At 40.3% G+C, this 26,909-nt stretch overlaps 1 protein-coding gene across 2 annotated transcripts in view; it reads left to right on the top strand.

Moving 5' to 3' along the window:
* The window catches only part of CACNA1C (calcium voltage-gated channel subunit alpha1 C), a 483,479-nt gene that overhangs the window by 309,011 nt on the left and 147,559 nt on the right, over positions 1-26,909 (top strand). For both annotated transcript variants that reach the window (XM_032220855.1, XM_032220856.1), the window contains exons 7-8: positions 7,394-7,497; positions 11,321-11,493. In XM_032220855.1, coding sequence (XP_032076746.1) covers positions 7,394-7,497; positions 11,321-11,493 — 277 coding nt within the window. The remainder of the gene's footprint in view (positions 1-7,393; positions 7,498-11,320; positions 11,494-26,909) is intronic.

Raw genomic sequence — 26,909 nt, 5'->3', positions numbered from 1 at the left:
GTCGCTCACCTCTTCCAGCCACTTGACCGGCCCACCCAATCCAAACGTTTCTCCTTCCATTCACAGCGGAGCTGCTGCAGCCTGTCCCTTTAAGGAAGTCCCCGGGAGAGGGAATGGGCGGATGATAAAAGGAGCAGCAGCTCCACTGTGAATGAAGGGAGAAAAGTTTGGCTTCCCTCTGCCACAGCATTCACTATGAGCCCTTCTTGTGGTCATACGCACATTTTTCCCCTACTGGGTACTGTAAGCGTGGCTTGGAGGGGGTCATATGACTGAGTGGGCATGGCCATGAGTGACATTGAGTTGGCCATGCCCACTCAGTCACAGGACACACCCTCCCACCAAACCACGCCCACAGAACCATTAGGGAAAAAATTTGAATGCCACCCCTGGCATATTCATACTTGAGAATGCAAACATTAGACATACATGGGGTGTTCCAGAATTCTTCTGAGAGTTCTTACTCAGCTCCTGGGGGTATGTTTGTGTGCTTGAAGTTTACTGTCTGCTTCAACAGCAGATCAATACTACAAAACGTGCAGCAGCATTTAGTGAACATGATAGCATGATTGGGCTATTGCAAGAGATCCTCAGTGAAGGGGTAAACTTTCCATTTGACGATGCTAAAACCCAACAAAATACCACAAATGAAGACAACATCACAAAAAGGGGAAATGTCACCGAGTCCTTCATGCTCTATTGCTTGCTTCCATTTTCATTTCCAATGTTTTGCTTCTCACTCTCTGACTCACTGTTCTCCTTTGAAAGGCAAACAAAAGCTACTAAGTGCTCGTTTGCTAGATATTCATCTTTTTACAAGTGACAGTCTGGTGGCAAATCTGAGTAATGTTTTTTAGTCCAATTGGGCAGTGTCTTTTCACACTTGAGCAGTGCTTACACATATTGGAGGTCATTACCCGAGATCCTGCCTCCCTCAGGGTTATTTTCAGATATCTCATAGAATTTTTGCAATTGTCTATCATGGTCTTTCTTAACCCTTATCTGGGTGATCTCTTCCAACATAAAAAAAAAATCCCACAAGAATCTGTGGCACTTGATTCTACTTCTGCTGTTTCATCACCGATCAAAAAATGGTGGGCTTGTCCTAGTGGTGGGTTCTGGATCCCGTTGCAACCAGTACGGTGCAACGGGGCCGGACGTCCACCACATGAATGCACGCAGTGATCGTGCAGACATGCGCAGCACACACATGCGTACTTATCATCCGTGACACTTCTGCGACGCTCCAGCTGCTTGGCGGAGCGTCACGCAGGCGCCGTACGCTCCATGGAAGCGTATGGAAGCCCCAAAAACTTCAAATACTGGTAAGGAGCACGGGCGAGTGGGTGGACCCTCTGGAGCATCGTACCGGAATGGTACCTGATGCTCCTGGCAGGCACCGGTACGCCCGTACTGGGGTGTACCAGTCGTAACTCACCACTGGTGTGTCCCATCTTAAGAGCAATGGGATCTGAACAAATTCTTTCCGTGAACTTTCAGGGAGATGACATGATTTGTGGTTAATCATGCTGGTGATATCCACACAAGACAATTAATCTACTTAGACTTTAACCTATTATTGGTTTCCTTCAAATGATTGTCTGGATAGCAACACTAACTGTCTGATCACCCTGCAGAGTTATTTAGTGGGCACCCTAGTTTCCCAGAAATGTTGAGTCAATCTTGAGAAACAGAAGAGAAGTGGCTCTATTAATCCCTAGAGTTCCCACTTAGAGCTCCAGAGATATGGAGAATTCCTTGTGGAGACTCTTAGTAGGTTTGTTTCGTTTTTATGCCTTCAAGTCACTATTGACTCCTAATGATTGACTGATTTCTAAAGTGGTTTTCCATTGTCTCCTTTCTAGGGCTGAGTAGGAGTGACTGGCCCAATGTCATCTAGCAGGCTTCATGCCTAAAAACAGGACTAGTACTCACACTCTCCCAATTTCTAGCCTGATACCTTCATCACTACATCAAACTGGCTATCCTCTTAGTATGCATAGAAGCATACATGTGAAGCAAAGAAAACCATTTGAAAAATATCTGAGATCAACCAGTCCTTATGGATAATTATTTTTGTGGAACAGCAAAAGCGATTTCCTGATTTTTTTTTTCCTGCTACTTTGGCAGTAACTCTGATTCATCTTTAATATTCTGATAAGTCCACGAACATGCTGTGCAAAAAAATAATGGTTTTACTGCCAGAGGAAAACATTTTTGTTGCTTTTCATAGTCCCCTATTAGACAACTTGGTTTCCTGGCCATTCATTAAAGTCAGCAGGAAATGCCTTTTTCTCTCCTCCTCTGCTATCTTCTCATGGAATTGTTGTAAATGTGGGCAAAGACTTTGATTGCAGCACCCAGAATGTGAGATTTCCCGATCCAGGTTATCCATCTATCTCTTTCCCCACCTGCACCCAGTGGTGGGATTCAGCCAGTTTGTATCTATTAGGGAGAACCGGTTGTTAATTTTCTAAGCAGTTCAGAGAACCGGTTGTTGGAAGAAATCTCATTTTGTTTTTCCCACTTTACAGGGCTAATCCTGTAAGGAAGGCAGGAAGGAAACATTCTGGTGTTGTTTCTAGCCTAATCTTTATTGCCCTGCTTACAGAAACTGCCTCTCTGGTTAACCCTTATTATATTGCAACAGCTAAGGTGAAGCGCCCATCAATCTGAGTGACGTTGAGTTGGCCATGCCCACCCAGTCACATGACTACCGAGCCCCGCCTACCCAGCTGGTCATTAGGGCAGACAATCGGTTGTTAAATTATTTGAATCCCACCACTGCCTCCACCCTCCACCCACCGCCGTTCCAAAATTGACTTTAACAAGTGGCTGCAGTGTGTTCTCTTTTGCTGTGTTCCTTCTTTCCAAAATGCTGTAAGTGGATTTTTCCTGTGCTTTTAAAAAGAAACAACAGTAGAGGATATGAATCTCAAGTACAAAAGCCAGATCAAAATGTTATACCTAATAGTAATAGTTTACTGTAGTACAAACAAGAATGCAAACTCTTCAAAGGGAAAATAATGAAATCCACCCCAAACTTAACATTTGCTTCAACCAATTCCGCTAAAGATAATCCAGCAAGATTGGCATTGCCAGTAAGCAGAATCCACAACTATGCATCTCACCATATGATTCTGTTGGTTGGTTAATAATGTAACATTCCTGACCATTTTTAAAAATACTGAATTTACGGCTGTATTAGCAGAAGGCACAAAATATATGTGCTCTCTGACTAAAGACACAAAACAAGTTTATAAGGTCAAGATTTATTATAGGTGCTCTGTACTGTAACCCTTGATTTTGGTTGAATACAAAGTATTTGTTCACACGTAGTGCCTGTGCAGCCTGGAAATAAATCTTTCTCTGCTTTTGAAACTTCCAGCTTATGTTTAGATTTAGATTTAGATTTAGTTTATTTGTATGCCGCCCTTCTCCGGGAGGGACTCAGGGCGGCGAACAACTCGAAAGGGGAAAAGGGGATACAAACACAATACACGTAATTAAAATACACAACAGTCATACAGCCATACAAGTCGAGAGGGGAGGGGAACTCATCAACCCCAGGCCTGCCGGCACAGCCAGGTTTTGACGGCTTTCCGGAAGGCCTGGAGAGAGGTGAGGGTCCGAATCTCCACGGGGAGTTCATTCCAAAGGGCCGGAGCTGCTACAGAGAAGGCCCTCCCCCGGGTGGTAGCCAGATGGCATTGGCTGGTAGACGGAACCCGGAGGAGGTCGACCCTGTGCGATCTAACGGGTCTATGGGAGGTAATTGGCAGCAGGCGGTCTCTCAAGTACCCAGGTCCAATACCATGAAAGGCTTTATAAGTTACGACTAGCACTTTGAAGCATATCCAGAGACCGATCGGTAGCCAGTGCAGCTTGCGGAGGATAGGTGTAATGTGGGTGTAACGAGGTGCACCCACAATCGCTCGCGCGGCTGCATTCTGGACGAGTTTTGTCTCCGAATACTCTTCAAAGGCTGCCCCATGTAGAGCACATTGCAGTAGTGTTAATGTTAAGAAGAATGGAAAGTATGCTGATATAGCAATAACAATAGCACTTAGACTTATATACCGCTTCACAGTTCTTTCACAGCCTTCTCTAAGCGGTTTACAGAATCAGCCTATGGCCCCCAACAATCTGGGTCCTCATTTAACCAACCTGAGAAGGATGGAAGGCTGAACCCTGAGTTGGTGGGACTTGAACTGCCAAACTGCTGGCAATCAGCAGTCAGCAGAAGTAGCCTGCAGTACTGCACTCTAACCACTGCGCCACCACGGATCTATGATATTGTTTTCGCTGTACTTTTTCTGCTTAGTGCACATTGGTGGTCATAATTTTTCTCTAGCAACAGAAATAAAAGAGTAGAGGGTTAACTGCACCAGATTCACAATTAGTTACTTTGCTTGCAAAGCTATCATTTGCTCATCCCTGCTGCATCCCAGGAATGACTTGCTTGTACCCGAGAACTCTGTGCTCGCCCACCATGGTAAAACCTCTTTACTGATAGTGCTTTTGGTTCCTATAAAAGACTTGCAAGATTCTGTTATTTGTAGCTCATCTCAATACATTATAGTTTTCCTGTTGAGTTGATATTCCATTCTCATTTATCTGATTGGGAGTAATATTGCATGAGTATGCGCTAATGCATCTTAGGGCCGTGTTTAATGCAACATTAGCCAGAGGAAAAGTTTTTTATGGGTCTGCTATCCAGCAGGATACCCTAGTTCCAGGATGGCGAACCTATGGCACACGTGCCACAGGTGGCGCATGGAGCCGTATCTGCCGGCACACGAGCTGTCAGTTCCAGTGCGCATGCATGCGCTGGCCAACTGATTTTTAGCCTTCTGGAGGGCTGGGGGAGGCCGTTTTCGCCATCCCCAGGCTTCAGGAAAGCCTCCCAAGCCTGGGGAGGGCAAAAAACGAGGCCAACCAGAACTTCCGATAGGCCTGTTGGGCCTGTTTTTTGGCCTTCCCAGGCTCCGGAGGCTTTCCTAAAGCCTGGGGAGGGCAAAAATGACCTCCCCCAGTCCCCTGGAAGCTGGATCATTTCTGAACTTCCAGTTGGTCCATTGGGCCTGTTTTTCACCCTCCCCAGGCTCTGGAGGCTTTCCTGAAACCTGGGGAGGGCGTAAACAGCTTCCCCCAGCCCCTCCAGAGGAAATACCAAGCTCAACCTGGAGGCGAGTAGTGCGGCATGCGTGGTGGGAGCATGGGGGGTTTGTGCGCACATGTACATGTGGGGGCATGTTTCGCATTATGGGTGCCAGCACGCGCTATTGCGCGCACGCCCTTGCATTTTTGGCGCCCAACAACAAAAAGGTTAGCCATCACTGCCCTAGTTAAAGACCCTTAAAGATCCATGGGGCCTATATGTTTAAAAAAGGGAACGGGGATTAAAGGGTCTTTAATTTAATCCAGTAGATTATCTATCAGACCCTCTAAAATTTGTTCACTCAGAGATATTCACAGGGTATGATAAAATAAAGTCTAGATGGTGGCTATGACAGTGCAATTGAAGTCAGGAAGTGGTTGTGATAGATAGATCCATATAAAAAATAGGGAATTTTGAGTCACACATTTTTGTGATTCTTTACTTTCCAATATAAAAGGAACCTCCAATGAGATAAACATTTCAATATTCATTGTTTATAATAGTTTTTAGATGCTACCCCTTAGAGCAGGGGTGTCAAACTCAAGGCTCGGGGGCCAGATGCGGCCCACATGGTGCTTAGATGTGACTCAAAGGCCATCCTGAAAACAGCCCATTTTCGCTGGCACAGTTCTCGGGCCACCACAGGCACTCCTGACACGAATGGCATATAGCTGGCCCTCACCTTGCCTCCCAAAGTCAAACGTAACTCTGATGCGGCCCTCAATGAAATTGAGTTGGACACCCCTGGCTTAGTCTTTAAATCCATGGAGTTATTGGAAATTGAAGGAACACATCAGTTCAGTTGCCACACCGATCATATGTTTCTATAGAACAGAAACAGGATCATATATTTGTACCCCAAAAGAAATTCAAAGAAAAGTCAAAAATTACTTTTCTTTTAACAACCAAGATGGGTGTTGAAACTGCAGAAAGATATGCTTTGCTGGATATGTATGGCGCCTGAAGCCATTATGATTTGTAATTTCCTCATAATGCTGGACCTGATGTGAAGTATTATTAAAAGTTCAATGCTATATATTGCATTAAGCTAGTAAATCATATAGGAATTATTGGAGGGTATTAATAAATGTTTTGGATTTGCCTCTTTCAGGCCAAAAGGAAATGTTTTTAAAATATATGTAAATGTATCCTTTGGAAAAAGGAAACCTGACAAAATTACAGATAACTTTTAAAATGTATGTACAGAATATACTCTAATGTGAAGAGAGTGGCTATTTTTAACATCATATTTTCATAATTTAATGTTCTCACTTAAGGGCATTATTAACAGTAAAAATAGTAGTCATTGTGTCAAAAGAAAGCTCTCCAATGAACCACAATTAAACTCATCATTAAGAAACTGACTTTTAAAAGAAATTAAGACAATATCAAGATTTCTCTTGTTTATTATTATTATTTTCTAATGTATTACTTTAAGCCACATTAACCTACCGAATATTTCTTTGTGGTGCATTATTCATAAGTTGTCTGTTTTTAAAAAAAAACTGTCAAAAATGATTTTTTATTGCTAAGAGGCTTATTTAAATAATGACATGTACATATGGGTTCCACCACAAAACCGCGGAGGACAAAATCGCGCTCGACGAAAGCGCGCATTTGACGTCATCACAGCACGACGAAAACATCGCGCTGTGATCGAAAAATGTAAAAATAAAGCGAAAACCTTACCCTAACCCCCCCAAACCTAACCCTAAACCTAACCCTAAACCTAACCCTTAACCTAACCCTAAATCTAACCCTAAACCTAACCGTTAACGTAACGCTAAACCTAACGCTAACCCTTAACCTAACGCTAAACGTAACCCTAACGCTCTAACCCTAACCCTAACCCTAAACCTAACCCTTACCTTTATGTGAATCGGCTTGCTTTAATTTTAATTTTATTTCAATTTTTAATTTTTTTCGTCGCGCTGTGATGACGTCACATGCGCGCTTTCGTCGAGTGCGATTTTGTCCTCCGCGGTTTTGACGGGTCACGGTACATATGAATCTTCCAGTTCTATAATGTGATTGAACCCTCATGCACACTTTCTGATCTCTCGTAACGTCCGGAGCCATTAGATCTTCAAAAGAACTCAAAATAAATAACAACTATAACATTCCCGACTCTCGGAGTCAGATAGATAGGCCTAATGTGTAAACACTCTGTCTTCTCTTCCTAACCATTTCTGCTCTCTGCCTCTGTCTTCTAACTACCCTCCATCTTTCCAGATGCAGGACGCTATGGGCTATGAGTTACCCTGGGTGTACTTTGTCAGTCTGGTCATCTTTGGATCCTTTTTCGTTCTTAATCTGGTTCTTGGTGTGTTGAGCGGGTAAGCTGTTAGTTTTGGTGTTTACTTCTCCTCCTGCTGCAGGGCAAGACTCCAGGATCAGGATCCTTCCAGGTCACCAAGCTTCTTAGCTTGTCTTAAACCCAAGCAAAGAGCCTGTTTAATGAATATTTGCATATCATGAATATGTCTAAGGGCTGTCACATTACAGTAGGACTATATAATAATACCTCCATCAGGAGTGGAGAAAATTTGTGCATTCCTAGACACAAGGCTGCTAGGCTGCTATCTTGCCTTGTCTACATAACTGACTCATTCAACGTTCAAATTCAGTGCTGGTGACTGAGGTTCCCTTCAACTGGAGACTTGCAATGCACAGGAATCAACTTTTCTCACTAATTATCATTCCACTCTTCCAGGTCAATGATGCCATAGGAAGGGAGTGGCCCTGGATCTATTTTGTTACATTAATCATCATAGGCTCATTTTTTGTACTTAACTTGGTTCTCGGTGTACTTAGCGGGTAAGCAAAAAAAAGGGGGAAGGTTTTTCCAATTGTTTTTGTTATTTATTTATTTTCCTTACTTCTACACTGGTATTTCTATTCTTTGGGGTGGTGTTGATTCAGCATCTACATTTCTTTTGATAGTATCAATGGTCTTTGTCTAAACCCTATATAGTGGCACAGTAGTTAGAATGCAGTATTGTAGGCTGATAGGTGACAACATTCATGACAGTGGAACTAGTCACTGGAGAGAAATAAAATGTATTGAAACTGAGGCTAGACCATCATCTTTGCATTAATTTAGATTCCTACTTTGAGAAGGAATTTGAGCTCAGTGTTGTAAATTAAAATGATAATTCTGTGTATTCCATGTTTATATTTTACCAGGTGGAATATATTGTTTGCTTCCTTAGCTGGACAGCCAAAAACTAGCAATACTGGATGATCATTGTACAATCAATTTGGCCTATAAAAATGCTAAATTAGGGTTTGATATAACAGTAATGTTGGAATACCAAGAACACATAGATGCTAAGAGAAGAATTTGGTGTCATGGTTTACAGTGAATTTATGAAACCTGCCTTATTAATTTAGCTAAAGCTAAATTGTTTTTGTGTTCGTTCTCTTTTACAAATCCCGAAATTGCAAGATAACAGTACTTAATAGTACTTGAAAATAAATATAAACTGATGCCCAGATTTCCAGATTAAATTGTGGTCCAACGGCTTTCTCTCCAAACTCTTCCCTCATCCTCAGTCTTCACTCTACTTACACTCTGCTTTCTGTGAAATAATCTCCGTTCATGTTCTTATTGCCTGCTAATTGGATTATTGCAATGTAGTTCATTCAATACTCTTAAACCATCGAAACTTCAGCTGATAAAAAGTGCAACTGCATATATTGTGCCAAGACAGAAAAATTACTGCTGCATAACACTACTACTCTACTGGTTCTAGTTTTTTTCATGCACACTTTAAGGAACTGGTTGTGAACTACAGTATGAAGCTTTATATGCTTAGTGCTTCTTCCACGTGGAATATGTATGCCTGCCCAAAGTGCCTGCTGAGAGTCCCCATAAAAGGTGACATTCACACAAAAGCAGAGCAGATGAAACACAAAACACAAAGCGGCAATGCATAACAGTCAAAACCATCTCCCTTGGTTCCTAGGAAACATTCCTGCAAATAGATTGGCGAAATAGTTGTATACCTCTGCTAGAGATTTGGATGTTGGCAAAAGACGTGTAGATGAAACAAACCAGGAATTAACCAAGTCAACTATGTGGCTTTACTTTTAACCTGTACTATATAATCTAAACACAATTTGGCCTCGTGCGATAGACAAAGATGTAGGAAGGAAAATTGAAATTACTTCACAAAATGCCAAATAAAAGAGAATCGTGTGCGTAGACGCATTTTGATCACACATTGATACCCAGTTTACTACCATCATTAGAACATTTTTAACATTGTAGATCAGCAATGGCGAACCTTTATTGGCTCACATGCCATAAGCGTGGGGAGCACAGGGGGGGTCATGCATGGGCGTGCCACACCCATAATGCAATGTGCGACCTCCCACAGTATGCATGCGCGCATGATAGACACGACCCCCTATTTGTACATGTTTTTTTTCGCCCTCCCCTGGCTCCAGAGGCTTTATAGGAGCCTGGGGAGGGTGAAAACAGCCTCCCCCGCCCCTCTGGAGGCCCTCTGGAGCTCCTCAGGGAAGCTCCTGAAGCCTCTGGAGCGCATAAAAACAGCCCTATAGGCAAAACGGAAGTTTGGGAATGGACTTCCGGTTTGCTCGTAGGGCCATTTTTAGTCCTCCGGAGTCTTCAGGGACCTTCTTGAAGGCTCCAGAAGACTAAAAACGGCCCTACAAGCAAACCAGAAGTCTGTTCCCGAACTTCCAGTTTGCCCGTAGTGCCGGTTTTCTGTGCTCCGGAGGCTTCACAGAAGCTCCTGAAGCTTCCGGAGGGTCTCCGGGGAGGGGGAAGGCTGTTTTCGCCCTCCCCAGGCTCCTATAAAGCCTCTGGAGCCTGGGGAGGGCGAAAAATGGCTTTAAAAAAGGCTGAACTCAGCTGGCCAGCGTGGACATGCGCACTGGCCAGCTGACAGGGCAACGCCTCACATTCTCTGACCAATGGCTCCATGTGCCACAGGTTCGCCATCCTGGCTGTAGATGTTCCAGAAATGTGTCCCTTTGATATTAATATAATGGTTTTCCCATATAGAATGCTCTGATGCAGAAAAAATATACAGAACCCCATATGCAGTAGATGGTAAATATCTGCTTTTCTGGAGGTCAATTTTCATTACTCTTGCAGGAACGCCAAGCAAATCAAACTATATTTTTCAAAAAATTCAGGTTCAGTCCTTCACTCTATAATTTAAAAGATTACAAGATATGTAAAATATAGTCCTTAAAGCCAAGACAATTAATACTAGTAGTAAATCTGATATTGTAATAAAGGAAACCGAAGTCTAGTGTCAATATTCATTCTAGTCTTGAGCATAAATATTCTAAGTATTATTATTATTAAAAGACATTTTAAATAATAATGTTTAATATTGCAGGGCCAATATAGCCTAGGTATCCACTTTTCTAGTGGATAATACAGGGTAACATTACAAGAAATTTAAATGCCATGGACATAAAAAAATAAATTTAATCTTCTTGGCTTAATTAAAAAAAACTCTACTCTTCACCTTAATTATATGAAGTGCTGCTCAGAAAAAGGCACCAAATTTTGACTAGATTTTCTTATTGTCCACTTTTTGCTTACTGGTACAAAAATGTGGGTTTTAATAGACAAACTCTTAAGTTTTTTTCCATGTAACTGGTCCATTTATTTTAGTAGCAAAGCTCTTTCCACTAATTAATTCACTGAGATGCTTTTGATCCTAAGAATTAAATAAAGTATCTTGTAATATTCTATTTTAAAATCCCCATGATTAGAATCCTGACAATGGAACAAAAACCAACAATAGGACCGAGAACTTGAGACAGCAAATTGATATGACATAAGAAACAAATCTGCCTTATATTCCTAGTAATGTATTGAATATAGTATTGCACCAGACATAGGAGATTTTAACAACACAATAATAATATCTACATCTCAAATTACAAAAGTAATTTGAGATGCAGCACGGAGAGCTCCCATTAGCAGTTTTAAAACCTAGTAATATATCTTGAGGAAACACAGTGCTTAAATTAACATGAGCAGCTGAGTTATCATATCAAGAAACTTAATATTTTAAGGGCAATTCAAGTTATTCTCTTATCTTCTCTCTCTTTTTTCTTTCTATTTCTCTCTCTTCTGTTCTTTTAATTTAATCCCCTCCTTCTCACCAGGGAGTTTTCTAAAGAGAGAGAAAAAGCAAAAGCTCGGGGTGACTTTCAGAAGCTAAGAGAGAAACAACAACTGGAGGAGGACCTAAAGGGATATCTAGACTGGATAACTCAGGCAGAAGATATAGATCCAGAAAATGAAGACGAAGGCATGGATGAAGAGAAGCCCCGAAACAGTAAGAAACTTTCTCCTGTTTTCCTTTTTTGCTCCTAGCCAGAGATGACTTCTGAAAGCGCTCAGCATTTTGAGAAACCGCATGAGCTGAAATTTGTTGTTTTCCTTCTAAATCAAATAATGCTCTATAAAAATAGGATGGGGAAGATGAAGAAGTCAATATAATTACTATTGATTCCAAAAGATCATGTCTTTGCTTGGCATTGTGTGTTACAAAGGAAAACTGGAACATACTTTTTATTAGAGGATTCCCAAGAGATGTGGTTCAAAATTGCTTTGGGTTCCCTAGGTTTACTGAACTGCAATTCATCCTTTTCCCTTTGAAATAATTATCTCAAATACTTCAAGCTGACTCAATTTTATGCTGGTGTTTGTAACATTTCTGAAACATCCTTTTGCCAAAATGCTTCAAGCCAAATATAAAAGCAATACTATCTGTAAAGTAAATGCAATACCAGAATGGCCCTGTGAACTTAAAATAGGTACCTAACATACTATTTGCATCATGAGAATAACACCTCTGGGATCAGAATCAAAATATCATCGGTATGATTTGGGAAATCACGTTATTAGAGAAATATCAGCTCCATATCATGAACCTTGGTTTGCTATGGTGCAGGGGTGTCAAACCTGCGGCCTGCAGGCCAGATGCCTCACTTGCTGACCATGTCCACCCCTGGTTTAGCGAAGGGGAGAAAATTTGTGATACGTCACATGGCAACAACATGTCATCGCAGGTTTGACATCCCAACTATTGCCTAATAAAGGTAATATTGCTTTGAATTATGTCACTGTTCCAATCAGCATCAAGATGAATCATTGCAGATTTTCTCAAGGTATTTTGTACTCTATCAAGTTTATAGTACATCAAGAATTAGCCGGTATATGTCTGTTGGTGGGGCGGGGAGGAGACACAATCGGTTATCTGACCTGTTTCGGTATCAAAATAAAAGATATTCTTTGGTTGCCAGAAGCTAACGTATTTTTAATTCGTATTCTGCTTTTCTGCATGATGCTGCTGGAGATGATTAGGAAAAAAAATGATTAGACATGGTCCTTCCTTAGCCATGCAATGCTTAGAAGAATGTGCTTCAAACGGCAACAAACATTGCTGCCTTGTCTTTCTATCTGTATGGTGATCTACTTTTTGGCAGAAGTTCAGAGGGTACTTGCATGGCACATTTAGATGAGTCCAAAAGCTACTCCTTTCGGAACGTTTCACAGTTTTGTCTTCTTGCTTGGGTATTGATGACTTGCATTTTGAGAGCTGCGATTCCTCCATTGATAACTTTTGCGGTATTGCTTCACCATGTCCAAGTCAAAGAGTGGCTGTTTTGCTTCCATCCATGCTCCCTTGTTGCACTGTATTTCAGAGTTCCTTCTGTTGTCTGGCCCTGAGCTTTGGAAACATTTATAGAGTAACATGAGTTGTTTGATGTAAACATTTTCGATGTGTGCTAAGTATGGATTGTGTAAGTTTATCTTTACTATATAATAAGAAGTTAGGTTGGGTTAGGTTCTTTTATTGTGGTCATTAACCAGCACAGGACATTTTAAAGACTAGATCTTCAAAGCAATAGTTGTGAGGATAAATTTGGGAATGATGAGATTAATCATTGTCATATAGTCATTGGTGTAATATAGCAATAGTATGACATTATGACAATAGCCTTTAGGAATTAATCAGAGTAGAATAGAATAGAATAGAATTCTTTATTGGCCAAGTGTGATTGGACACGGTTCCACCACAAAACCGTGCTCGACTAAACCGCGTCCGACTAAACCGCGTCGCTGACGTCATCAACAGGGCAACAACAGCACAGAGACAGAAGCATGCTGTAAACCCTAAACCTAAAATTAACACCTAAACCTAAACCTAATCCCCCTAAACCTAATCCTAAACCTAACCCTAAACCTAACCCTAAACCTAACCCTTAACCTAGCCCTAAACCTAACCCTAACCCTAACCCTTAACCTAACCCTAAACCTAAACCTAACCCTAACCCTTAACCTAACCCTAAACCTAACCCTAAAGCTAACCCTAAAGCTAACCCTTACCTTAAGTTGAATCGGCTTGCTTTCAAAGCACTATTTAAAGCGCCCTTCTTTCTCCGTGCTGGCTGTTGTCGCCCTGTTGATGACGTCAGTGACGCGGTTTAATCGGGCGCGGTTTAGTCGAGCGCGGTTTTGACGGGTCACGATTGGACACACATGGAATTTGTCTTTGGTGCATATGCTCTCAGTGTACATAAAAAGACAAGATACATTTTAAAGCAATACTTCTAGAGTAGAAATTTCTCAGCTATATAAACAATGACTATTCTAATGTTATTAGAAATAATGCATACAACATGACAGTAATTAAGTCAAAGAGGAGAAAAAGTGGCTTTGCAGCTAGTAATGTTTTTCTCACAACTACAGGTTTTTTTCAATCAGCTGAACAACTGCACACTGTGTGAACTACAAACAGGAGGGGACCTAACGTCCCAGGGAGTGGGACGTTGATTGGTTGATGATTTTGGCTTTCCTTTCAGGCAACTGAGTTCAAATTCATTTGTGAACATTTAATGAATGGGAAGATTTACAATTTGTTCATACAGGAAAGGCTTGTACAAGGAAATCTCAAGTTTGATTTAGTTGCTAGAATGCATTATCTCTACTTCAAAATACATGCAAAATATTCAATTAAAAAGAGGAAATAAGCCCAGTTCTGTAATATAGCATTAGCACTTAGACTTATATACCGCTTCATAGTGCTTTTACAGCCCTCTCTAAGTGGTTTACAGAGTCAGTCTATTGCCCCCAACAATCTGAGTCCTCATTTTATCGGCCTCTGGAGCTGGATGGCTGAATCAACCTTGAGTCTGGTGAGATTCGATCTGCCAGACTGCTGGTAGCCAGTGATCAACAGAAGTAGCCTGCAGGACTTCACTCTAACCCCTGCGCCGCCATGGCTTACCATGGCTTAATAGTCATTAAGGCCACTATGCTTTTCAGTTTTATGAAGATATAAAAGATTTGGGTTAATGTCAGGATTCCAAATAGCATCCAAAATTAAATCAGAGTCCAGGGCAAAGTATTGCTCAAAATTCCAATTTATTAAGAGAGCCATGTTGGCACATCTGGGAAAACCCGAATCTGAAAGCTTCCCGGTTTTCCCCACCCAGTTAAAAGTTCAAGATCTTTCCCCCACAAGTCCATCACATGGTCCAATTTTCCACTGCCATGCTGGCAGTTCCACCCATCCAGTTCCGCTCAGCTGCAGAGGTGTAGAGACAAAGGATGACCTTGGCTTTCTAGAAAGGAATTTTATTTTGGCTACATTTAACTCCGTACCACCCCCCCCTCCCATTTTCCCACAATAGAAATGGCATAGTGAAATAATAGAAAGTTTGGGAGGCCAAAGATCCAAAAGGAATATGGCTACAGGCCTGACAAAAGCACCTTTCCAAGTACAGGCAGTCCTTGTCTCACAAACATTTGTTTAAGCATTTATTCCAAGTTATGATGGCACTGGAAAAAGTGACTTAAGACCGGTCTTCACATTTATTTATCACCATAGCAGTCACATGTTCATGGTCCAGAAGCTTAGCAACTAATTCACATTTATGATGGTTGCAGTGTTCTGGGATCGTGTGATCACCATTTCTGACTTCCCAGATATCAAGATCCTAACAAGCAGAGTCAAGAAAAAAGCCAGCAGGGATGGCCACAAAATGCAATCGTGTGATGTATCGCTTAACAATCACAGTGATTCACTTACTGACCACAGCAAAAAAAGGTCATAAAATTGGGAGTGGTGATAGGGTCCTTCACATAATGACCACATTACTTAACAATGAATTTTCCAGTCCTAAATCGAGGACTGCCTGTATTCTTAGAATAATCTATTTCTTTTGTGATGGAAGCCATACGGTATATCAAATTTGTTTGAAAATCCCTCTCATTTCAGTTTCCCACACTCAGTCTAATGGATAAATAAATGCTATTAGATTATTTAGGAAGCCTTGTTTTACTAAATAAGATAAGTATTTAAGGTAAGGCATATTTAAGGTAAATATTTATTACTCTGTTTTCTTAAATAAATAATTTTCTGCAGCCACAGAATTCAATTGTAAAAAGAAAAAATAGCACAGAAAAGAAACTAGAATGTTGACGAATATGGATATTTATTCCTTGAACACAAATCATGTTATATCCTCTAGAATTTATTACCTGTTTTTTTTTAATTAAAAAAAAACAATGGGAGAAGGGTTCGAATGCAATGTTGTCTATTTTTCTTTCTCTCACAAGATGATAGAAATTCAGAATGTAACTGCAAAAATATTAGCTATGCATTTAATAACAGGCATTAGGTAGCCGTAACCTCACTGAGCAATAGAGGGATAATGGTTGAAGTAGTGATGGAATTGCTGGTAACATTGGCGACATTCACAATGTTTGTACCATAATCTGTAGAGAAGTTATTTTGTTTTTCAAACAAAGAAGGCTACAGTCATATCTATGCTCATTCAATTCTAAATCCTACAGCTATTATTAATCTGTGCTGGGATGAAACAGAGCAAAGATTTACCAATTTCTCAGAAAAAAATGAAAACGAGTAAGGAAGATTTTAAGTCGCTAGGCTTAAAATCTTAGCAATTCCTTGTGTTGCAGTTTAATGAATAGTTTCATAGCTGCTAAAATATGTGGATGACTTTTTTTTTATTCCTGAAGCTATCAAAAAGGAAGGACCAAAAAATTTGTGTAAAATTAGTGGTGTAATGAAGGTCCTTCAGGCTGTCATCGTTTTGCTTAATTTTTCCACACTTTTTCTTTCCAAGGGAAAGCAATGTTTTTTTAAAAAAAATTAAAACTGCTTTCTAGCCTTTCATTGATTTCTACCAAAGGAAGGTAAGTGAGTTTAGCTAAATGGAAACAGAAAGTTTCCTTGACTTACAACTGAAATTGGGATCAACATTTTGGTTGTAAGTTATGACAGTCATAAATCAAGGTATCCATGTGTGTGGTCCTGATTTTATGGCAGTCATTAGGTAAATCATGTGGTTGTTGTGAATCATATTGTAAGCTGTAAGTCAGTTCTCCCTTTTGCCGGAAATGAGCAAAAACCATCTCAAATCATGACCATGAGACATTGCAACCATTCATAAATGTGACCCAGTTGCCAAGCACCTTACATGCGGTTATGCAACCATGGGAGATATAACATGAAAGCCATAAAGCACCCTTTTCAAGGGTATAATAATTCCAAATTATAATTAAACAACTGGTTGTAAGTCAAGATCACGTAGAAACAATCCATAAGAAAATGATCACTGCAGTTAAACAATAAAGAGGAATAAGCTACTACCTAAAGCAGGGGTGTCACAGCAGCATTACGTGACCTAGCGAGACTTCCCCCCCCCTTCGCTAAACCGAGCATGAGCGTGGCCAGTGCATGACACATCTGGCCCGCAGGCTGGGAGTTTGACAGCCTTGGCTTAAAGAATCTGATTATTCAAAATATTCAAACACTAAAAAAATCTCAAAAATGACTGCTCCCCTTCTTGGGGAGGTCTGGATTGTGGATTTAAAAAATTCATTTTATTCAAGTAAAATTGTTGCAATAACCAGTTTAGCTGTTATTACAGTTGTAATAGCTAGTATAGCTGTTGTAAGCAAACTAGTACAGCTGTTTCTGCATGCTTCTTAATAGCTACTTAATGGCTTTTTCTCCCAGAAAAAGAAGTATTGATGTCACTCTTTCCCTGTCTTAAGGTCTCCACGAAGACCAGTGACCAACAAGAAGCAATGGGTGGAAACTAATTAAGGAGAGAAGCAGTTTAGGAGAAATTTCCTGACAGTTAGAACAATGAATCAGTGGAACAACTGGCCTCCAGAAGTTGTGAATGCTCCAACACTAGAATTTTTTAAGATGTTGGATAACCATTTGTCTGAAGTGGTGTAGGGTTTCCTGCCTAGGCAGGAAATTGGACTAGAAGAACTCCAAGGTCCCTTCCAACTCTGTTATTCTATTCTATTCTATTCTATATCTGGTCAAACAGAGAAGTTTTGCAGATAGCATGAGAAGATATAAAGAGCAGAGAAAGGGAAGTAAGGTTATATAAAGATACTTCCCTTTTCTTTGAGAGAACTTGGGAAAAGCTTGGGAGAAGAACATTCCAAATAAGCAGAAAGGAGGAGTGAACAGGTGTGTTCAGGAGCAGCAGGTGTGAAGAGTGTTGAAGTTTGTATTTGATTTCAAATAAGTAGGCAAAATGTGGGTTGCAGAATTATGCTGTAGCATTACTCATTTTTATTCAGTCAATAAAACACAAAAATCTGCTCTAAGAATGTGTCCAAATTAAATTAAATATAAGTTAGTCGAGGAATAGCTAGAGATAGTTAAAGTTAAAACTTAATTTAACAGATGTTTGAGGCATGCTTGTATAACACTTGCACACACAAGACCTAAACTAAGATAATAATATTAGCAATTCTCCAGCTCTATAAATGCCTCCAGACGTACTTACAAATTTCAAAAAGCAATTACTCTCAAAGCATTAAACATACCTATTATATTATAAAATATAATTCGATGCTGTTTATCCAGCTATCTAAAGTGGCACAGAAGCCAAAATTACGCTCCTGAAAAACATGAGGAAAGCCATTTCATTAGAAGAATACTTGTTCAACCTCTTTACTCCAAGGTGCAAAACATTCGGCTGTACAGAACATTCTAAGAGGTTTTCCACTTCAAAAAGTATATTGGTGCTAAGGAAGCCCCCGCTCCTAAATCATTGAGACAGCCATGTCCTTCGGAAGGCTTGCTGTGGCTGCTTCAAAGCCTTTTGCAAGTGGTCACCTCACCTGTGGCACAGCCACTTCTCTACCTGGTATATTTAATTATTTTCAAGTTTGTATACTACCCTAATCAAGGAATTACTTAACATAATATAAAATATCAAATTCACAACAATAAAGCACCTATAGTAAATGTAAAGGTTCCTCTCGCACATATGTGCTAGTCATTCCTGACTCTAGGGGGCAATGCTCATCTCCGTTTCAAAGCCGAAGAGCTAGTGCTATCTGAAGATGTCTCCGTGGTCATGTGACTGGCATGACAGAGCCGAGGTGGCGCAGTGGTTAAATGCAGCACTGCAGGCTACTTCAGCTGACTGCAGTTCTGCAGTTCGGCTGTTCAAATCTCAGCGGCTCAGGGTTGACTCAGCCTTCCATCCTTCCGAGGTGGGTAAAATGAGGACCCGGATTGTTGTTGGGGGCAATATGCTGACTCTGTAAACCGCTTAGAGAGGGCTGAAAGCCCTATGAAGCGGTATATAAGTCTAACTGCTATTGCTATTGCTATGACTAAACGCCGAAGGTGCACGGAAAGCTGTTACCTTCCCACCAAAGGTGGTTCCTATTTTTCTACTTGCATTTTTTATGTGCTTTCGAACTTTTTAGGTTGGCAGAAGCTGGGACAAGTAACGGGAGCTCACACCATTACGCGGCGCTAGGGACCTGAACTGCCAACTTTTTTGATCGACAAGCTCAGTATCTTAGCCACTGAGCCACCACGCCCTTTTAAAAGCAGGGGAATGTTTTGAACTTTCCATGATTCTCTGTTATAGGGGGGAAATTTTTTGCGATTCACTATTAGTTCATTCTCTCTCAAGTCAACCTAGTTGGTTGTAGTGGGGGGAAATAGAAGAGGAGAACACTATATGCTTTGCTCTGAATTCCTAAATGAAAGGCAGGATATAAATCTAGCAATACGCAATAAAGAGCAGTGGAATTGGTGTTCCAATTTTGATTACACTTTCTGGAAAAGAAGTGGCATTGTGGAGCACCAATGGATTGTTCTCTAAAATACCTTTCATGATGAAATATTATTGTCAAGTAAGAACAGTTCTTTATTTATACGTGTACTCAATTTCTTCCAGTGCTTGCAACATCTCACAATATAAAAGCAAAAAATGTTTTTTAATCCATTTTTATTGAGTCATAAAAATCAGAAATTGTACATCTGATCAATAAAAATAATAACACCATATGCACAAGCAAATATTTCATCTACAGGTAGTCCTCAATTTATGACCACCATTTGAACCACTATTTCCAGTGCTAAACATGGCAGTTGTTAAGCGAATCACATGGTGGGCAAGCAAACCTGCCTTCCCTCATTGACTTGGTTGTCAGAAGTCGCAAATGATAATCACATGATCCTGGGACACTGCAACCATCATAAATGCACACCATTTGCCAAATGTGTCAGAATTTGTTGCATAAATTCAAATCCAGAAGGACACACAGATAACTGATGCAGCAGGATTCATTAACTTCTTTATATACATAAGAATAGATAAATAAATGTACAATACCAACGGGTGGTTCTTCCAAGTAAACACAAGGCAGGAAAGTTACAGACAAACATAAGCAGTTAGCTTCATTTCAGCAGACAACCCCAGATAGACTGCTAGTTTACTTCTCACAGCAGCAGACTGCGTAAGTTTCTGTTTCAATTCTCTGCGCAGACTCAGATCTGTTTAAGCTCCCATTGGCTGACTTAGTTGCTATGCCTATTCATTGGCTGACCTTGTTCCCATATCTCTCCCAGTCATGAATATTTTTAACAAAATGTCCTCATTTGATCATGTGATATGGGCAGTAGTGATTTTCCAAATTTTTTACTACTGGTTTGCTCATGCGCTCACACATGCATGCAACACTTATGCGCATGCGCAGAAGTGTCCAGGCGGGTGGGCAGAGCTGGAAGCAACCCACCTCTGGATGGAGGGATACTGAGATGGTAAGTGCGAGGACTGGTCATAAGTCACTTTTTTCAGTGCTGTTATAACTTTGATCTCTAAACAAATAGTTGTAAGTCAGAGACTACCTGTATTTGATTCTAAATGCTTCTAAATAAACCTATCTCTTTTTTCACTGTGCTATTACTTGTTCCAGCTGAACTTACAAAGACTAGCTAGACTAGATTTCCGGAACTCAGACTGTTTCTGTCTTAGGAAACTTTTATCAATGATTTCCTTGTGAAAATGAATGGTTAGAGATAATGCATTCTTGGAAAGCCAATTACTGTAATGTTTTGATCCAGCCTCAAATCCCATTGAAGTTACTAACTGAACAAACAAACAAACAAACAAACAAACAAACACCTTCTCAAGCTTGTCTTCAGGATTGCTATAAAAGAGAGCAGGGAGAATAAATACATTGCCCTCTTTTGGATAATGTGGTTGTGGTACTAACAGAAAAAAAATGGCTCTGTGGCAAGGACTAAGAAGCTCTAAGAGACAGTCCACAGTTACAGGGCTGTGTGGGGCTGGGGTCCACCAGATCTGGAGTAGATGACACAGAGAGTTAGTTTTCTGCATCTCTAAGTTGCCGTCATCTGCATAATACAGTCAATTTATGGTAGGCCGAGAGAAGTCATTGCATTGTCATTGCTGTAAAAAAATAAAATATGCTTCTGGTAGGTAACATCCTAAATTAGTGTAAGAAAGTATGCTGTTGGGTTAGACTAAAGGAGCTTGCTCTGTTGAATTTTGCAATTCTACATGTCAGCATCTGTGACTTCATTTTAATAGCCTGGTATTTCTGGAGTTTCCGCCGTCCAGGTGGAAGGAGATGTTGTGAGATACGGACTGTGCCCTCTGTTATAATGTTTTATTTTCCATATGCCTTTGTTTTCATTTTGTGTCTTTAATTCCCACCGTGAAAGATAGTCCTATATGTAAGCTGAGTTCCTTATTTCTTTTTCTTTTGATTGTCCCTGGCTGCATGTTCTCTGTTGATGTCTTGTTCCTGGTACTTGACCGTCTTGTCTGTGAAAGGAAACACTCCAGCCGATAAGAAGAAAGGAAGGTTTGCTTGGTTTAGTCACTCCACAGAAACTCATGGTAACGTTCCAATGTCCTCTGTGTTGATCCTCTCTGTATACGTGTGTGTTTCTCTGTTGTAGTAGCTGTGCAGTCTTTTGGTGCATGTGTCTGTTTCTGTTGCTTTTGCAACGTCATGCTCTTGTGTTCAAAAGTGGAGATCTTCATTTACGATCCATATTTTGTTGGCATCTTCAGAATTGCATTGAAGATGATCAAGGTCATTTAAGCACCTGGAGACATTTCATCTGATGAATACTTCAGGATAATTCTATTCTGTATATCCTATGCTCTGCTGGTTTTATTCAGCTTCTGAATGCAATATGACAATGATTATTGTAACTCAGCTATGATCAGTAAGGACTGGTGCTTTTTGAGGATGGTGGGGTAAAATGCTGGGCAGCTAATGACAAACAAATCCATGTTTAGTGAACCAGGTTTTTAAATTGTAGAGCAAACAATTTAAAATTTACAATTTGGAGCAAATTGTAGGCCGAGCCAGAATCACAGTAGGTACTTTCAATGTCAGGTGCGATTAGACATTCAAATAAGCAGATATGTTTTTGGAGGCAAGTAATTTCAATACCATGATTGCAAAGGTAAGAGTTGGGAAGCTCTTCTTAAAATTATTTTGTATATACAGTACAAATACAGATTAGAGGCATCATCCTTGGACATTCCAGTTGATTGATTAGCTGGGTCACAATTGGCTCTGGGTAACTGATCAAGATCTTGTACACTGAAGACATGTTGCTTAGAAAATGGAGAGGTTGGGGCACAAAATACAGAGGAAAGAGAACAAATGTGCACATTAATTAGCCTGCCCGGTCACTCCCAGAGTCATAGGAATGAAGTACGAGGTGAGGGAGGCTAATGTGAGGCAATGATATCTCTGCAAGTACCATGCTTTCTTGGTTATAGTCCCAACTCTTTCATATCTTAAAACTTAAACTTAAACTTAAAATCTTTCCGCCAAAATATCTCATTCCCAACAGAGTGGAAGGAAAAATTTCTGCTTTTTCTGAGAAGAACATGTATGTGTTTACAGGAATTCTTTTACTGCATTTAGCATTGTGGAAAATTTTAAGGATGTTTTAAATTTTTATTTAAAAATGATACTGTTGACAATGTTTTTAAACTGCTGTAAATAAGTAAGAACCAATGAGGGCTACAGCATCATTTGCCAGTTTGGCAACAGCCTTCCATGACCTCAAACGTAAATGCACATCCAAAGAAAGATGATTTTCCTCTTTTGTGTAGTTGTTTCCTTTGTTTCCAATTTATTTATTTAATTAATTAGATTAATGTATTGTTGATCCTACTTGATTAATTGATTTGATTTGATTTATTTGGCTTGTATGCCGCCCTATTCCCAGAAGACTCAGGGCAGCTAACAATCAGAAGGGGAGGGGGTACAAAAATAAAAATAGAAAACAGGAATTTAAAATACAACAAAAGTCATAACCTCGGAGGGGGCTGGATAGTTCAACAGCCCCAGGCCTGCCGGAACAGCCAGGTCTTAGTTGCTTTGCGGAAGGCCGACAGGGTGGTAAGGGTCCAGATCTCAATGGGGAGATCGTTCCAGAGGGCCGGGGCAGCCACAGAGAAGGCCCTCCCCCGGGGAGTTGCCAACCAACATTGGCCGGCAGATGGAATTCGGAGGAGGCCTAGTCTGTGGGATCTAATAGGTCTTTGGGAGGTGAGGTACTTATATCTCTGATGTGGCAAAAGATAATGGTATAAATCTACCCCAGGTGAGTGAATACTAATCAAAATAAACCATGTTTACTGACAGATCTTTTCATAGTGAATGCTGTGGATTCTCCAGGTTTTATAAAACTTGATCATTTGAGAAACTGCTAGATCATTTATCTATGCTCACCGAGTCACTTTTGCATAGTCAGTCATTGGCTATGATTTGTTTTATATATCTTATTCAGAGACATGGAATATATTCATTGACCTTAATGTTACAGAACTAAGGATTTAGATTGATTAGGGATTATCAAAGACCTTTGCAGTCTGGAACTACTGCTGTTGAAAGCATTGAGGTGACCATGTTCAAACGTATTAGCCCCAACTAAGAAAATAGAACAGAAAACATTGAACATTTCATAGTTAGCAGATATGAGGATTCATGAATTTTGAACGTGAAGCCTTCTGAAATATAGTGCCTTAAGCACTTACCAGTAATGAAGTTGAGGCTGGATAGATATCAACTAGAACTCAATGAGAGCTAAGTAAGTAATCCTGTTATGTAAATTGAATATAATGAGTCACCCAGATTTGAAAACAGTATCACCCAAACTGAATTATTGGTGTTAATATGTTGTAACCGAAGGGCAAATGTAATGTGGAGTTAAACATGTGTTTGAAATAAAGGTTCATTCAGTCTCCCCCTTAAGCAGTCTTCTCTCTTCTTAAGGAGCATCTCCTTTAAGCTTTACCATTTCTTCAGATGTACAAGCAAGGGAAAATGGTGATTTCCTTTCTCTTGCTTATGGAGGTATCTATCACAAAAAAGATTGGTTTGGCTGGCTGGAGCAGGAGTCGGCAACCTTAAACACTCAGAGCCACAAAGGTCCTAACCAGAAGCCCCCCATTCAATTCTGGAGCCAACCGGAAGTCCGGTTCCCCCACTATAGAGTCTCCTCCTAGCATGGCGTCCTTTGTCTTTTTACCAGTGGGTGACAGGGAACCACAGCAGAGGGATGAAAGAGCCACATGCAGCTCCAGTCGCAGGTTGCTGACCCCTGGGCTAGAGAGAAGCAAAAACTGACTTCTTTAGCTCTGGATAATGCAACTGGGGTGTTTTTAGCTGTTTTTTTACAGTTCCTGGGGACCAGTGGTTAAAATGTCACATAGAACAGGAAAGAAAGAAAGTTCAGAAGGCATCTGACAAGTTTTGAACTTTTCATGAACAGGGCAAGCCAAACACATGACAGGACAGTGCTCCAGGCTTTCCAGCCACCCAACATATGCAGGTAGCATGGGAGAAATATGAACCTACAGCCTACCTCTAACTGTATTGAAAATATTGGGACTTAATGAAGAATATAAGTCATTACTTCCTTCTTAATAGAATTTGATATCTGTATTTGTACATTTATGGATGATAATCCTTCTAGGTTCGTTTTTCCCTGTTTCACTCTGGAGCAGATTTTGAAGAAGGCATGAGAACTTCATGAGATATTCTCTTACTCTTTTCTATTTCTGTTCCATGGCAGGAGAAAGAAGGATAATTTATGATTAATTCCCTCTCTCCATTTATTTTTCAGAATTTTTTTTTAAAAAATCTTTGTTAGGAACCCTATTTCAATTAGGAGGTAAATGTGGTTTAACCTTTAGCTGGAACTTTTTGTTTGGAGTTTTAACTCCTCCCTTCAACTTCTTGGTGTTGATAGAAAAACTCTGATTGACCGATCAGTTACCTTCCTTGCTTTTTTTTTTTTTAGAGAATATTTTTTATTTCCATTTTCATTTTCATAACACACACTCACATGTATACTATACATAGCCCATTTCCTATACTATTAAATAATAATTACATCAGTTCCTCTTGTCAACAATGCCCAGAAAAATAGAGATCCATTATAGCTCTTCTGCTCTCCATACACCTCATTCTTCTACCCCCCTCCAACTTTCTATCTTCCCTCCATCTTCCTTTTCTACTCTACTTCCCCTCCCTTTCTACTGCTCCTCTCTCTACAATCCACTCCTCCTTATCCTTCTCGTCTTCCCCCCTTACCCTCTCTCCTATCCTTCTCTTCCCATCTTTCTTCTCCCTTCTATTTCCCACTCCTCCTCTCCTTGGTGTATTTCCGCTACATGTCAATATGCTTAACATGTCCTAGTTTTAAAGAAAAAAATAGTAATAATAATAGTAATGAAAATATAAGGGGAAAAAAACAGTATACATGTGGGGTCCAATTACATTAAAATCTAACACATCTTGTCAAACCTGATATATATCCCTCCCCCCCACCCTCCCCCCCAGCCCCCCACAACCTATCCCCCCCCGACTTCCCAGAACCTGTATACGGTATAGATTTTTAACAAACACAGTCTAAAATATATTGGAAAAAAGAATAAGAAATTGATAACATCTTTACATTGAACTTAGCTCCTCCTTGCTAAACTAAACAATTTAAATCATTCCTGATCTTAAGCATAAGCTATCTGGAATTTCTTAGTCCCGTATTTATTTTGTATATAATCAATCCATTTTTTCCAGCCTCGTTTATATCTCTCATTTGAGTGGTTCTTAAGATATGCAGATATATAATACCTTCCTTGCTTTCTGTCTGCCCGGCTACCCCTTTCTTTTTCGTTTCTTCATTTCCTTTCCTTTTTTCCCCCTTTAAACTTCTTTCCAGTTTTAAAAATCAAACATTTTTCTTTGGAGTTGAGTGTGTAAGATTTTGGCCTCCTTCAAGCACCATGTATTACTTTGCTAAGTTTACTGTGTTTGTCACCCTTTAGTGAAGGTTTTGACTATCACAGCAAAATTCTGCATTAACCTAGGATTTTCAAGTTAGTATGCATAGTAAGAACTGATCGCTTTACAATATAATGTCTACCGTGAAGTGTCTATATGCCTCTGTCAGCAATTAATTTTAACAAGCTCCCTTGAACTGAGCAAGGGATGAAAATCAATGTTGTTTTAATCTATTAAACACAACCTGAAACCTTAACAAAATGTTCTTTATATCTCATTAAAGAGCTCATTGCCAATATTCTGTACCCATTATGAAAAAAAAGTAGCTGAGGTGTAGCAGGGAATGAGATCTAAAGAATGATGAAGGCCTTTGATAAGGATCTAGTAATGCTAGCTGTGTATTCATATTACAGTATGAGCAAATATTAAGATGCATCCAAATTATTTAAATGACCAACTTAAAAAGAACTACAATAAGCACATAATTATGTTAAGGTTTAAGGCTTTCGATAAATATTGGAACACGTGCTACACTTTATCAAGAATAACAGTGCCTTATATACAAAATGTATTTTTGAGAGCTTTTTTTCCCTTTCATTACGCTTATAAAACACTTTCTCTTTAAAAATCATAATTCTTTATAAAATTAAGCTGAAGAATGATAATAATCTGGGCGGAGAATAGCTGAGATCAATAATCATTGCTTCTGGTTAGCTCCTTAGCAGTGATGGGTTCTGGATCCCATTGCAACCGGTACGGTGCAACGGGGCCAGGCATCCACAACATGACCGCACGCAGCATGCACACACACATGTGCGCAGCATGCACATGCGTACTTACCACCTGCGACACCTCCACGACACTCCAGCTGCTTGGCGGAGCATCGTGCAGGCGCCATATGCTCCGTGCGCATGCACAGAAGCCTCCAAAATCTCAAATACCGGTAAGGAGTGCAGGCGGGCAGGTGGGCCCTCCGTAGTACCGTACCGGAATGATACTTGGTGCTCCTGGCAGGCAACGGTACGCCCATACCGGGGTGTACCAGTCGTAACCCACCACTGCTCCTTAGCTAAAATCTTTGGCAGTACACATAGTCCTCAACTT

The sequence above is a fragment of the Thamnophis elegans genome, chromosome 7 (genome assembly GCF_009769535.1).
Source record: "Thamnophis elegans isolate rThaEle1 chromosome 7, rThaEle1.pri, whole genome shotgun sequence".
Classification (NCBI taxonomy): domain Eukaryota; kingdom Metazoa; phylum Chordata; class Lepidosauria; order Squamata; family Colubridae; genus Thamnophis; species Thamnophis elegans.
The sequence above is the reverse complement of the archived record's forward strand: the minus strand, read 5'-3'. Positions and strand labels throughout refer to the sequence as shown.